General features: G+C 30.4%; 2 protein-coding genes across 6 annotated transcripts in view; one reads left to right on the forward strand and one right to left on the reverse strand.

The window, feature by feature from the left end:
• Positions 1-16,220, reverse strand: part of LOC100197902 (acid-sensing ion channel 1-like) — a 72,736-nt gene that overhangs the window by 9,612 nt on the left and 46,904 nt on the right. For all 4 annotated transcript variants that reach the window (XM_065809798.1, XM_065809796.1, XM_065809795.1 and 1 more), the window contains 4 exons: positions 9,842-10,578; positions 9,525-9,672; positions 3,821-3,877; positions 2,293-2,479 (listed from right to left, as the gene is read on the reverse strand). In XM_065809798.1, the coding sequence (XP_065665870.1) occupies positions 2,293-2,479; positions 3,821-3,877; positions 9,525-9,672; positions 9,842-10,578 (1,129 nt within the window). The remainder of the gene's footprint in view (positions 1-2,292; positions 2,480-3,820; positions 3,878-9,524; positions 9,673-9,841; positions 10,579-16,220) is intronic.
• Positions 2,326-16,220, forward strand: part of LOC136087334 (uncharacterized) — a 42,235-nt gene continuing 28,340 nt past the window's right edge. For both annotated transcript variants that reach the window (XR_010641730.1, XM_065809801.1), the window contains exons 1-2: positions 2,326-2,440; positions 11,058-11,320. The gene's annotated coding sequence lies outside the window, so the exon portion shown is untranslated. The remainder of the gene's footprint in view (positions 2,441-11,057; positions 11,321-16,220) is intronic.

Genomic DNA, 16,220 nt, shown 5'->3' on the forward strand with positions numbered 1-16,220 from the left:
TGTGTGCTTATATGGTTAACTAATCGCTCTCATTAAATTATGGAATTTTTCCGCATGCACTTAAATTAGCAATAGTAACTCCATTATCCAAAAGTAAACTCCGGTTTTCTGCCACAGATAATAACCGTCAACATATGTTTATATAAATCAAGAGCTTTAGCTCAAAAATTTAACAAATATTTCGCTGATAAATAAGTCGAACACTTTCTAAAAAAGAATAACTTACACTAAATCTTTATTAACAGACTTTTTTAGTAGCCATGGATACAGTTTTTCAGATGAATTATTGTTGGAATTAACGTTTGAAGAGTTTGAAAAATTCTTCAAAAGTTTATAAAAAATAAAGCAATAGCAGAAAATCAAAAAAATTGAGATGTAACCATAGATTGCTTCAAACAGTTAAAAGTCTTTTTTAAAATTTTTAGAGCATCTATTAATCAAGGAGTATTTCCTAAACAATTAAAAGTGGCCAAAATTACTCCTATTTTAAAGATGAGGACAATTCTGTCATCAATAACTATTGCCCCCAATTTCTGTTCTGTCTGCACTTTATTGTCTGCAATTTCTGTTCTGTCTGCACTTTATTGACTTATCAAAAGCTTTTGATATGATTGATTACCACATTTTAATTTATAAGTTTGAATACTATGGAATAAACAACAAAGTTTTAAAAAGGCTTAAAGGTCACTTATTATATTGAAAACAATTTGTTCCAACTAATAACGGTTTTCGAACCACTTCTCGTAATACAACCTGCGCAGTTTCACAAGATTCAAATCTTGGACTTTTTCCTTATTTATATAAATGATTTGAATAAAGCCTCAAAACTAACGAGAATTATGTTTGCAGTTGATACTAACTTATTCCTCTCTATTACATATATTTGAACTTTTTAAAACAACCTATATATTAAATTAACCTAGAATAATAAATTAACCTAGAATACTAATTAAACAAAATGAACCTTATTCTATTTGCTTTCAAAAAAGCAGTTTTTGCCATCGAAATTTCCTCAATTTTTAATTGATCAAATAGAAATAAAGTGATTCTTTTACTAAATTTTAAAGTGTTTAATTTGATGAAAGCATTACTTGGAACCATTATATTAATTACATAAATAATAATTTTTCTAAAAACATAGGAGTTTTATATAAAGCGCGAATCTACCTAAATAAAAAAAGTTTAATCCAACTTTATTATTCATTTATACACAGCGGTGCTGATTTGAGGAGGAGGGGGACAAAGTGGGTTATAGCCCCGGGCCTCGCAATTTTAGGGGCCCCGAAATAGTTTTTAAGAAATTTTTTTTTTACGCTGTGGCACACAAAAAAGGCCTCCAAAAAAAATAGCCCGGGCCCCGAAAAGTCTTTATCCGCCACTGATACACAGTTATTCAAGTTATTTTAATATTGCCTGTTGAAGTACAGAATAAAGAAAATTGCAATGGCTTTATCGCCGTCAGAAACGTTCTATGCGTATAATAAATTTTGTGGATCGCTTCTCTCACTCATAACATTATTTTATTAAAGTAAGAATTTTAAATATATAGAAGCTAAATGTATTCAATGTTTTAAGTTATGTGTATATTTAAAAAGTATTAGAAATTTACAAAATAACTTATTCCTATCCGTCTTTAAAGATTTTTTACTCTGAAACCTTTCAACATTTTGGAAATATTAGTTTTTTAAGGTTCTAACGTTTTTTTGTAATTTTTTTTTCAGATACCTTGTTTATATTTGTTATAGTTCTTACCATTGTATATTTATAAAATTCTATTTTTTATTATTGCTTATATAAAATTCTATAACAACAAACAAGTGCAAACAAGAAGAAGAAAAAAAAAATTCATCGTAAGCATTATTTTAAAGTAAAAATATTTTTTTATTACCATTTTTTGCTGCACAACTTTTTTTTTTTTATGCTATCATACTTTATAACAATTATAAACGTCATGCTTACTTTATAACAATTATAAACGTCAATACTAATAGCAAAATTTTAATTTTAGCCAAGTCTAGATGGTTTAATAAAAGGTTGAACAAGTTTGGACAGTTTCATAAAAAAACCGACAAGTCCAGGTAAAATATAGCTTTTACCTAAATTTTGCATTTATATCAAAAGCAATGAAATAACGGAAAAGTTTAATTTAAGTTTAATAAAATAATTTATTGATAAAGATAAATAAATTAGGTTTAATTTCAAGCTGAAACTTTTTACATTCAACTTTTATTAAGTTGTAACAGTTTTAAAATAGTTTTTAAGTAAGCCAGTATTTAGAGATAAAGTTCTTACCTCATAAAAATTAGCTCGTCTGTTTTACTTTTTAGAGGGATGGGAACTTGCTGATATTTTCGAAGATCATTTGCTAAACTACTAGCGTAAAGACCTGTTGGAAATAAGGCTCGGGAGAGACTTACCTCATACGAGTCAATTTTACAGGGTAGTGGACATTGATAAAGTTTTTGTTTGTCAAATGTTTCTGAAAGAAATTTTGATTTATTGTTATTATTAATTTCATTTATATATTAATTTTATTATTATTTAAAAAAAATACTTCAATAGTTATTATTTCTGTTGTTTTTATTGTTGCTGTTGTTGTTGTTGTTGTTGTTGTTGTTGCTGTTGTTGCTGTTGTTGTTGTTGTTGTTGTTGTTGTTGTTGCTGCTGTTGTTATTGTTGTTGTTGGTGCTGCTGCTGTTGTTGTTGTTGTTGCTGCTGTTGTTATTGTTGCTGCTGTTGTTGCTGTTGCTGCTATTGTTGTTGTTGCTGCTATTGTTGTTGTTGCTGCTGTTGTTGTTGTTGCACCTGCTGCTGTTGCTGTTGTTGTTGTTGTTGTTATTGTTATTGTTGTTGTTACTGTTGTTGTTGTTGCTGCTGCTGTTGTTGTTGCTGCTATTTTTGTTTTTGCTGCTGTTGTTGTTGTTGCTATTGCTGCTGCTGCTATTGTTGTTGTTATTGCTGTTGTTGCTGTTGTTGTTGTTGTTGGTGCTGCTGCTGTTGTTGTTGTTGCTGTTGTTGTTGTTGTTGCTGCTGCTGTTGTTGTTGTTGTTGGTGCTGCTGCTTTTGTTGTTGTTGTTGTTGTTGTTGCTGCTGCTGTTGTTGTTGCTGCTGTTATTATTGTTGCTGCTGTTGTTGCTATTGTTGTTGTTGCTGCTGTTGTTGTTGTTGCACCTGCTGCTGTTGTTGTTGTTGTTGTTGTTGTTGTTGTTGTTATTATTGTTATTGTTGTTGCTACTGTTGTTGCTGTTGCTGCTGCTGCTGTTGTTGTTGTTATTGCTGTTGTTGTTGTTGCTGTTATCGTTATTGTTATTGTTGTTGTTGTTGCTGCTATTCTTGTTGTTGCTGCTGTTGTTGTTGTTATTGTTTCACCTGCTGTTGTTTTGGTTGTTGCTATTGTTGTTGTTGCTGTTGCTGTTATTGTTGTTGTTGTTGTTGTTGTTGTTGTTGCACCTGCTGCTGTTGTTATTTTTGTTGTTGTTGTTGTTGTTGTTGTTGGAGATGATATTGTTGTTGTTGTTGTTATTGTTGTTATTATTATCATTGTTATTGTTGTTTGTTGTTTTTGATGTTATTATTTATCAAATAAACTATTTATATATTAATTATATTTATAATAAAACAACGAATTCGTAGTTGCAAAAAATATAAAAATTAATTCATCATTAATGATGAATTAATTTTTTGCATTTTTTACTAATAAAATAGCAATAAAATTAATAATATTTCAAATTATGAACAAAAATGAACTGATTAGCAAAACATATTTAAACACACCAAAAACATAAGTATTTATCCAAAATACCTCAAAAAATAAACATACCCCATTCGGGCCAAGCACAGTTATACAGCAAATCAAACGAACATATGGGGATATCTCCTTAAAAAAAGTTGTAAAGAACTTTATAAAAGTAATAATAAAATAATAATGAAACAACAACAAAAAAATTGAATTTTTATTTAAAATTTTTATGATTCTTAAAAAAAGTTTGAACCAATTAAAATCACACAATTTATTACAGCTAAAAAAACAAAAGAAATATAAAAAAATAAATAACCAAAAAGCGCAATATTTTCTTGATTAAAACGTATTGAATTGAAATTTTTAAAAATCTTATAAACTAAACAATATAGTCATTATATCCTAATAAACAAATATCATAATAATAAAGCAAAAATATTAAGTTATTCAAAGGATATAAATTTTAAATACTTGAAAAAACTTGAAACAAAAAAACTTGATTTGAAATATAGCCTAATATGTCAAATCAAGTTTTTCAAATGAATAAGCATTGATCTAATAAAGAATTTTTTTTTCATCTAATTCATTAAAAAATTTATACCCATAGAGGTAATACTATATGTAAGCAATTTATTTACATCATATATTTAATAAATTTTATTATTAAAAATAAATAATTTAAAATGATAATTATAATAAAACTCAAATTGTTTTATTTTTGTGAAATAAAATCATAATCTTTTTACTTAATCTCAAAAAAATTTATAATAGTATATTGCTAGCCTTAAAATAAGAAATTTTTTCATTGTCAAAATAAACGCTCATAGATAATCCTAACGTGTCCATTTAAGAGAGATTTATCAGGGTAAACGTGTCCATGGATTATCAGGGTTATCAAAATAAAAATGAACTAAAGCATTTATTATAACATATTTAAAATAGATTTTTGATTATTTACGTCGCGTAAAGTTGTACAACTTTTTTGACCAAAGAGTTTTCCAAAACTATGTTACCATTACTTCTTTAAATACAAACTTGGTAAAATTATTTTGTTAGAGAGTAAGTTTAACTTAAGTGGAAGTATAAACCAGCGTAATTTGACATATTGGGCTAACTCTGGCAAATAAATTTTAGCTTTTTGCATAAAACAAAAACTTAAAACAAAACTAGACAAACAAGCTTTAGTTTTCCACACAAAGCGTAGAATAAGGGTATGTTATAGACTTTAAGGAGTTACGTACTATTAAGGAGTCTTATTGCCCCGTATTTTGTCATAAGTTAAAGAAGGTAAGACTTCTTGTACTGGATGAGCATCACCACACTTGATGTGACAATTCAGCTTGACCAAAAATTTATTGAAAAAATATATGTTGTTGTTTGTTTGCAAAGCTGTGATGAACCGTGTAGAATTAACAAATTTACTATAATATAATAAATTTACTGTTTGTTTTATAATATTTTTGTGCGGAAAGCTAAAGTAAATAAAGAAACATTTTTTTATGATACACAGAGACAACTTCACTTCTAGGCCCTTTAACCATTCAGTCTTTTTATTGCTGTTAGCATAAGTTTTAAATCTTTAAATAACAAACTCCTCATCTTGAGCGACTTATCAGATTTGATTCTCTTGTTCTACTGCTGACTCATTAATCATTAAAACAAATTTTTATTATGCATTAAATTATGTTTTATTATGCATCAAATTATGTTTTACTACGCATTAAATCATGTTTTATTATGCATTAAAATATGATTTATTATGGATTAAATTATGTTTTATTATGGATTAAATTATGTTTTATTATGCATTAAATTATGTTTTATTATGGATTAAATTATGTTTTATTATGCATTAAATTATGTTTTACTACGCATTAAATCATGTTTTATTATGCATTAAAATATGTTTTATTATGGATTAAATTATGTTTTATTATGAATTAAATCATGTTTTATTATGCATTAAAATATGTTTTATTATGGATTAAATTATGTTTTATTATGCATTAAACGGAAGCGATGAGACAAGAGATATTGCTCATTCTATATCAAAGCTTTCGATAAGTCTGTCATACTGCTTTTATTCATAAGCTTACTATGGTGTTTCTTTGAAAGTTTATAAAATTATTAAATCATTCCTTTCTAAGTGCAGTTTATAAGTTGTCATTGATAGGCAACACTCTTCTTTATTTCTAGATTTTTCTGAAGTCAGAATGGAATCACAAGGTTTCGTTTTTGGTCGCGTGTTGTTCCAGATAAATTAATTCCAGATAATTACTAGAAAGATAGTTAAAATGATCTTTCTAGTAATCTTATCATTAAAGTTTTTTTTCCTGATTACACAATCATATGCTCCGGTTTCGACATAAAATCACATTTGGAGCCCTTTGTTACGGCTTAGGGTTTATTAGTAGTAATGAGGCAATTGCTTGGGCTATTAAACGGTGTTCTGAGTACTATCTATGCTTTGAGTCAAGTTCTTCAATCTAATTTAAAAATAAATAAAGTACCAAAAACTACAAAACACAAAAAACCATCATCATCACCAAGTTCTCTAAACCTATAATTCACTAATATTCGTGGTCTTCGAAGTAACTTCTCTTCTGTTGAGTCTTATCTCTTGCAAAGTTTACCAGACCTACTTGCTCTTTGTGAGACTAATTTGAGTTCGGCTGTCTCATCTTGTGGTCTTAGTGTTGATGGTTATCTTCCTCTAATTCGTAAAGACTCCAATGGTCACATGCTTGGCCTCGACATTTACATTCATAAGAATTCACCCATTTGTCGTGAAACTAGGTTTGAATGCACAGACTATTCTTTCATGTGCTTTCGTTTAGCACCACTTCACTCTATTGCCTTTCTCTTTGTTCTATATCGCTCTCCTTCATCTCAAGACTGCACTCTTTTTGACGTTATTTCTGATCATATTGACCAAGCCCTCTCTCTTTATCTATCAGCTAATATAGTTGTTGTCGGTGACTTTACTGCTCACCACTCTGAATGGCTTGGCTCTAGAGTCAATGACTCTGCAGGCATTAAATCCCACAACTTTTTCCTTTCTCAATCCCTAACTCAAATAGTCAACTTTCCAAATCGCTTTCCTGACAACCCAAATCATCTACCTTCTCTACTCGACTTATGTCTTGTTTCTGATCCTAGTTAGTCCTCACTTTCTCCACATTCACCCTTAGGTGCTTCTGATCACAGTTTGATCTCTCTAAAACTAATATCTCATTCTTCTTCATCACCTGAATCCCCCTATTATCGAACCTCTTACAACTACAGTAAAGCTGACTGGGATTCTTTCCGTGATTTTCTTCGTGATGGCCCTTGGGTAGAAATCTTTCGTCTTCCTGTCGACAAATGTGCTTCTAACATAACTTCGTGGATTCAGGCTGGAATGGAATCTTTTATTCCCTCTCGACAATTCCAGGTCAAGCCTCACTCTCCTCAATGGTTTTCCTCACACTGTGCTGCTGCGATTGCCAATCAAAACCGTTGCTTCCATATTTATCAGCAAAACAATTCTCCAGAAAACAGACGTCTGTTTATTACTGCTATAAACAACTGTAAAAAGGTTTTGTCTAACGCCAAAACCCGCTATTCTCAGGTCATGAAATCTTGTATCTCCTCTCAAAAATTAGGCTCTCGTGACTTCTAGAGAATCCTTAACAATATCAATAATAAGGGCAAATCTATAATTCCACCTCTCTTGTATGGTTCAGACTTCGTCACCTCACCTAAAGACAAAGCTGAATTATTTGCTAAAAACTTTTCATCAATATCATCTCTTGATTTCACTAGTTGCGTTCTACCTGATATTGCCAACAAACAGGTTGATCCATTGCTTGACATTCATAACACTCCAGCATCTATATCTTAAGTGATTTCCTGCCTAGACTCTTCTACAGCTTGTGGCCTAGACAACATACCTAACATACCAACATACCTGTTATTGTCTTGCAGAAGTGTTCTCCGGAGCTGTCGTCAATGCTCTCAAAACTATTCAACAAGTGCTTATCAGAGTCTTGTTTTCCAGCCTGCTGGAAGGCGGCATCTGTTATCCCTATCTTCAAAAATTCTGGAGAGCGATTTGATTCGTCTAACTACCGTCCCGTAAGTCTTCTTCCTATCTTAAGCAAGGTTTTTGAATCTTTAATTAACAAACACTTAATTTCTCATCTTGAATCTAATAACTTACTTTCTGACCATCAATATGGATTTCGATCTTCTCGTTCTACAGCTGTTTTGCTAACAGTTTCGATCTTCTCGTTTAGCTGATTTGCTAACAGTAATAACTGACAGGTTTTATCGTGCATTGGATGAAGTTGTAGAGGTTAAGGCCATCGCTCTTGACATTTCAAAAGCTTTTGATAAAGTTTGGCATACTGGTCTTCTCCATAAGCTTTTTTCTTATGGTGTATCCGGCAACATCTTTAAGATCATCGATTCCTTCCTTTCCAATCGTAGCATAAAAGTTGTCCTCGATTGACACTCTTCTTCTTATTCTGTAACTTCAGGGATTCCTCAAGGTTCTATCCTTGGCCCTATACTCTTTTTGATTTACATTAACGATTTTCCAGATATTCTCACATCTAAGGTGGCATTGTTTGCTGATGATACTACCATTTATTCTTGTCGTGATAAGAAACCATCACCCTCTGATTGCTTGGAGGGGGCATTTGAGCTTGAAAAGGATCTCACTTCTGCTACAGCATGGGGCTCACAGTGGCTGGTGAACTTTAATTCAGATAAAACTAAATTTTTTTTCAGCCAATTGTTATCGCAATAATTTAGATCTTCCTATATTTATGAACGGTGATGTACTCGATGTGTCACTTACTCTTCATCTTCTAAGAATAACTCTTACTTCCAATCTTTCTTGGAAACCATATATCAAATCAGTTGCAAAATTAGCACCTGCTAAGGTTGCATCTCTTTATCGAGCTCGTCACTTTCTTACTTCGGATTTTATTCTCTATCTCTATGAATCTCAAATTCGGCCTTGTATGGAATACTGTTGCCATATCGTGGGTGGATCTTCTAATGATGCCCTTTTTCTTTTAGACAAGGTCCAAAAACGCATTGTAAACATAGTTGGACCTGCTCTTGCAGCCAACCTCCAACCATTATCACATCGTCGTAATGTTGCTTCTCTTTCTCTTTTCTACAAATACTACAATGGGCACTGCTCTAAAGAGCTAGCGCCTCTTGTGCCATCTACTAAAATTCATTCTCGTGTTACTCGTCATTCAATTAAGTGTCATCCTTTTTCTGTGACTGTTCCTAAGTGCTCCAAAAACGCTTATTCCTCTAGTTTTTTTCCTCGAACATCACTTCTTTGGAATTCGCTTCCTTCATCTTGCTTTCCTGATTCATATAATTTGCAATCTTTTAAGTCGTCCGTCAATCGTTATCTTGCTCTACAATCTTCATCTTTTCTCTTTCAGTATCTTCCAACTTTATTTAGTGGCTGCTTGCAGCCTTGTTGGAAGCAAAGATGTTTAAAAAAAAAAAAAAAAAAAAATTGACATAATAATACAAGGTTACAAAAATTGAACTCAGAAAAAATTTAATGTATTATGAATTTTATATATTTCTGTCAACTTTAAGCACTAAAACTAATTGGCTCAAAAATATATGGGAATTAATAATAAAATATTAAGTATACGGTTTCAAAACATAAAATTAGTAAAAAATAAAACACACACACAAAAAGATTTACATATTAAGACATAGAAAACAGTAAAATAAATCAGATAGAAATAAATAACAAAAGACCAACCTGGCATAAAATAGTCTTTGCAATTACAAGTTTTGTAAACATAATCTGTAAGTTGTTCAAGCCAGCAGGTATGCATTGAGTAACTATCAAAATATTTTAACTTTACTGAACCACATTTTGTTTTGTATGGCGCTTCTAAGTTTATGATCTGAAAATTGATAACTATTTATTGTTATTCTATACAATTAAACTTTTTTTTTTAGTTTTAAATGGTTCGATTGAAATTTAATATAAATGTTTGAAGGTAAAAAATAGAAAGTATTATTATGATACAAAATGAAAAGCAGAAAATTTAGAAACAAAATACTTTTTGTTACCGTCTTTTTTTCTATTTGAATGTATGTGGTAAACCCAGGTGGAACTGTTAAACCACTCATTTTAACTGGCGTTTCGTCTTGTCCGTGTAGAATCAAACGAATTCCAGAATCCATTTTGTCTCGATAGTAATCGTAGTGTTGAACGTTGATGGTAAGTTTTAAACTTCTGTTTATACCTGCTCCCTTCACTTTCAACAGAGAGTGAGGAAGTTTTCCAGAATTAAAAGTAAAACAACTTTCTCCCTGCATCCAACTAAACTCTGTAAAATTTTTGTGGGAGCATTTTTTTCCATCAAAGTCACAATCAACTAACATTTCATTTAATCCGTGTCTGGCTGCTTGATTATAGCTTCTATATTCTTCACCGGTTATATTTGCTTCATGATTTTGCGTTACGACTGCATCATCAACTACTGTACCATTCATGGCACTAAATTTTATATCGTTTAAGTTACAAAAAGATATCGCTGGAAAATCTATCTGATTAACATACATTCTCATACGAACAGTGTAAAACGGGTAAGAAAAGTAGTTCATTGTACTTTCATAAACTTTTTGCATGGCGTAAGCAAATGCAGTTATTGTTATAAAAAACCATATTGTGCGACGAACAGAATGTCTTTTATCAAATATGTAAGATAGTCCGTGAAATGAAGAGTTGTCAATCATGTACGATATATGTTCTCTTATCTTTTTATTTCGTAAATCTTGTATAGTTTGCATATTTTTTTCATCTTCTATATGAAAAACAAAAGTTTTATTTTAGTGATTGAAAATCGGCTTAAACATCATTTAAAAAAAGTTAAGTGTGATGTGGTTTTAACATTTTTTCCCGCATTTTTGAGCGTTCTGCTCTCCCCTTATTGGTTTATTAATAAAAAAGAAAGATGTTTTATTTTACTATGATAATTTAAATGCTTTGTTCTTATATATACAAATATATACAAATGTACAATACTTATATATAAATAAAATTGGTTGTAATACATACAATGCATTTAATAATACATAATAATACATACAATGCATTTAAATTAGTTTTTTTAGACGGCAAAATACGCACATGTAAAATATTACATATTGCACCTAAATATACATATTAAACCTTGCTGAAAATAAAATACAAATGACACAAGTTAAGAATCGAAATGACAAATTAAAGAATTATTTTAAAAAGCATAAATTATTCTTAAAATTACTTTTTTTTGCACTTTAGGTTGACTCTGATCATTCATTTAAAAGAAAGTTCAGTAGAGCAGAAATTTACTTGCCCTGGTAGTTCGTTTAAGAAATTTGACAATCTATTAAATAACTAATTGTGTCTTGGGGAGCAGTTAAGAACATACTCACGATTTATTTTAAAATGGTGACCACGTATCAAGAAGTTAATAAGTTTTAATAGATGCATGTTTAATAGATATTAGTTTAAAGATTTGGATTAGATGACAACGTATGCATCGAAACTGAACTGAAGTGAAGGTAAATTTAATTATTTTAGTCTTTTGCTGTATTGAGGTATCTTAAACTGGAAGCCCATGTTTTTGCCTTTCGTTGATCAGGTTCAATCACGGCAGTACCAGTTTTTAAATTCTTATTTAAAACAGCCCATACAGACTGTATACTCAAAGTGCGGTTTTCTAAACACTTTATAGAATTGAGAGCCATATTTTCATCAATGAAAGTGAATTTCATTGTTTAGCATATCAAAAATTTGTAAAGGTTTATAGATAACTGCTTAAATCCACTTGAGGCTAGATGTAACAGAAAAAAAGCTCCACTTGAGGTTAAATGTAAAAATGGCTCTCAAATTAAACTCCTTAGTAAAGCTTCTTTGAAATTAATTTATACCTTGTTTTTATTTATTTAGGATTTATATCAACTTTATTTTTCATTTAGTTGAGAATATCAGAATAATATTCTGATAATAAAAAAATAAAGTAAAGACTTATACCGTGTTGTGTAAATGTTCTGCTAAGTTGTGTTAATGTTCTGCAAAGTTGTGTAAATTATCTTTTAAGCGGAAAGTAATTGAAAGTAGAGTGTCACATCCTAAGGTTACATACATACATACATACATACATACATACATACATACATACATACATACATACATACATACATACATACATACATACATACATACATACATACATACATACATACATACATACATACATACATACATACATACATACATAAATACATACATACATACATACATACATACATACATACATACATACATACATACATACATACATACATACATACATACATACATACATACATACATATATACATACATACATAGGGGAGATAGGGACGCATTGATCGCCGTAGTAGTACTTTGTAAGTTTACCTTATAAATTTAAAGTTAATAATTTTCTTGAGTGCTTTTATTGGTGATATTTAGTAATTTGTTTATTGATTTTTTATTTATTTATAAATAATTATTTAAAATTGCATACCATAATAATGAATTTTACAATTTTAATTTCATTTTGTCTTTGAAGTATTAGACTATTTAAAATGTTAAGTGGGAGATGTACCATTAATCACACCCTTAAAAAATTTGGGGTCATAATACCAACAATACATTCCATCAAAATCCTTTTGACTGATAGTTCTTGATATTTTTGATGCAAAAATATGGTAAAATTAAAATCGTGGGTTAAAATTTAAAAAAGATATTAGAGTTTGATGACTTAAACTAATTTTGTGGTCCCGTGGGGACCATTATTTTTAAATTTTTCTAAAAAATATTATATTTTTCATCTTTAAGTGATTGTAAAAAGGAACCTAAATAAATAGAATATGTTTTAAAGATTAAAATTCACTCTTAATTTATTGAGCTCATTTCTTGACTTAACACATCTCTAGCTTTTACTCGTCCATAAACTATAAACAAAAATCGGAAACTGTAAAACGGAAAACAAAATTTCAAAAATGCCCACTTTTGCAAAAGGTCACAATGAGTGCAGGAAATTTGTCTGCTTTATTTGTATGAAAAAAGCTGACCGCGAACTGACAGAGTTTACAGGAAAAAAATTTTGGAAGCTTTTTCAAAAAATATCAACTTTTACATTGAAAGAGTTCCAATAGGAATTTGCATGGCTTGTTGTTTCACGACAAATCAATCAGTTGACAAAGAATCAATTTTCAATTTTGAATCTATTCAAGTTACAACTTTAACTTGACAAACAAGTACTTGTAACTGCTTAATTTGCCAAATTGCAAAAACAAAAGACAAAGAAAAGTTGCAAAAGAAAAAACAAGAAGAAGCAAGCAATCATCAAGCAAAAACAACAGAGAATCGTTGTACAAGTTACCTTTCATTAGTTGCCCGCGATCTACGTCATCATTTTACTTAAGGAACTTGTCATCAAAACCTCAGAACATTAGCAATGGCAGATCCTAATGGAGCTGAGCAGATGGCGTCGTCAGTGATTTCCTTTATAGATTCATCACCAAGAAGAACAATAAAAATTATTCAACTACATGGCCCAAGATTGGATGTGAAAAAACTCTTTCAAACACCTTTAAGCACTCCAGAAATGGTTACCATTTGACAAAATACATGACTTTCAAACACAGACATGAAGAAACTTGATTCTGCTTTCGATCAAATTAGCTTTACTCGACTGGCTGGGACAAGTTTTTAATTAAAGCTTGCAGACTATAGGAAAATTTTACAGTAAGCACCATCAAGTTTTCTGAAACTGACAAGTGTTATGTTGTTTATTGCCATCAACTAAAGAAGTCGTTGACATCTTAAAATGCCTTGAACAGGGATCCATTCTTAAGCTTGGAATAGATGGCAGTGGCTCATTTTTAAAAGTGAGTTTGATCTTGCTTGACACAAAGCTAGATGAATCTGAGCCTCGCAGTCCAATTCAAAAGTCTGTTAAGTTGTGTTCTCAAAAAGGCATCAAAAGTACTGGTGTTAAAAAGCAATTAATTGCGGCAATTGCACAAAATACTCCAGAAACATATAAAAATGTGAAATTTTTTTTTGATCTTATCCAAATAGAAAAATCTTGCTCACTAAGCCCTTTGATTGTCTCATGTGATCTCAAACTGGCAAATATCACGTGTGGAATTCAATCACATGCCAGCAAAGCACCCTAAGTTGTTGGTGTGAAGTTGAGTTAACAAAACTCTATGAGTGTGGTGAGATGAGAGCCTTTGGAAAAATTAGAAAACATTTTCAGGACTTCCTCAACATCGAAGGAAACACAAAGAGTGCCAAATCATTCTAAAATCCTGTGAATCTTCCACTCTTTTCTTTTGAAGACCAAACAAGTGTTTTGAAAGTGGTTCGACCAAAGGAATTGCATTTCCTCATTGGTGTTGTCAATCTTATTGTAAAAAATCTTGCAAAAGACAGTTGATTGGCTTGCTTCAATTTATATTCCTCTTTTGCCTAACCATGGGGGGCACTACAATGGCAATGACTGCATGAAGCTGTTGAGTAAAGTAGATGGATTGAGAAATTTAGATGAGTCTGAGAATGCAAAACAAGCATTGGATTTGTGCATTTGTTTGGCATTGTTTAAGGATGTTGTTTCTGCTTGCTTTGGGTGTGTCTTGGATCTGGAATATGAATTGAAAATTGAAAAATTCAGGACAAGTTACCTGAAGTTGCAAATTTCAGTTACACCAAAAGCTCATGCAATCTTTTTCCATATGCCACAATTCATGAGAAAAAAAGAACCATACGGCACTTAGGCTTTTCAGTGAATAGGCAACTAAGACAATGCACTCTTACTTCAAAACCCATTGGGAAAGATATATGCGTGATAGCTCTCACCCAGATTACCCCAAACTTTTGAACTGTATTTTGGATTACAACAGTCAAAAAGTTTCAAGTTTTTGTTACAAAATGTTTGTAAATCAATATGAATATTAAAAATTCTTTCTAATTGGCTGGTATGAAGTGTAGAATATTAACATTTTATTTTATGTTTAAAGAATAAAATTTTTGAATCTGTTATTTTATTTGAAATAAATTTTTGTAACATGGATAATTTTTTATATAAAATACTTATTTAGAAAAATGTTTACCTAGAACTTAAAATCTTGAAGAGATATTCACTTATAAAGTGAATATCTCTTCAAGATTTTAATTCTAGATTTTAAAATTAGGCATTTTAAGATTGGCTTAACACGTACTTTCTACGGTTCAAAAGGTTTTGCTAAAAGTGTTTCCGGTATTATGACCCAAAATTTACAGGGTGTGTAATATTAATTACGAAGATAGAGATTTTCAATAGCATCACAAAATATACTTAAGTATTTCTGAACAAATGTATTGGTTTTGAATAAAGAGCTGTCAGAGTTATTGCATGTGACAGAGTTTTGAGGATTTGCGTGTGTTTAATTAGGTAAAACTTTTTTAATTAATTTTTTGTTTCATCAATGAGTTTATCGATATTGTGACGTATATTGAATTGTTTCATCAATGAGTTTATCGATATTGTGACGTATATTGAATTGTTTCATCAATGAGTTTATCGATATTGTGACGTATATTGAATTGGTATGAGTTTGTTGCACCAATTTCTACAATTTAGAGGGGCGCTGTAAAAAATCTGAAATAAAACGTATTATTTAGAAACTTGAATTCTTGAATTAAGTTTAACTAAGTGTGACCAATCTGTTTAAAGCGCATCTGTAAATGGGGTACTAACTAAATAGAGTTATGAACTTAGTCAGGGTTAGGGTTACCAACTTAATCGATAAAATAACAGTGAGTAGTTAGCTTTTTTAAAAGTCATTAAAATCAAAGTATAATTATAATTTTGAAACAGATTTTTGCGTATATATATTTACATGCAGAAGAAGTTCGTGTACCTAAAGCCGGATTTTTTAATGCCAAAATTCAAGGCCCCAGACTTGTCTAAAAATGGTGAAGCTAATGTAATCATATCTCTATACTAATTACTTTGTATTAATATTGGTATAACAACTTAAATTATAAAAGTTTGTCATGTAGAAGTGTTTGAAAATTATTAGTTCTAAATGCAATAACCTTTTTTTTAGTTGTACCTAGGGCTACTAGCAGCTTTACATAGGGCCGCTCTCTGAAAATTTGTTTTAAAATTAATAATAAATTGATAACAAAGATAGATACATAAATTTGATTGAAAATATATCTAATCTTAAATTGTTCTCAACAAATTTAACCTGTGTTACTTGATTCCAACACTTAAACAAATAGCAAAATTGACTATTAGCTCTGGGCAAAATTGACAAATAAATCTACACGTTAAATGGCAATCCTAAAACAACCGCGAGAAAATGGAAAAAACTCTGCACCAATTAAAATTCAAAAATCTACTTTGTTACCAAACGAATTCTTTATTCACATATGGCCCTA

Source organism: Hydra vulgaris, chromosome 11 (assembly GCF_038396675.1).
Source record: "Hydra vulgaris chromosome 11, alternate assembly HydraT2T_AEP".
Taxonomy (NCBI): Eukaryota; Metazoa; Cnidaria; class Hydrozoa; order Anthoathecata; family Hydridae; genus Hydra; species Hydra vulgaris.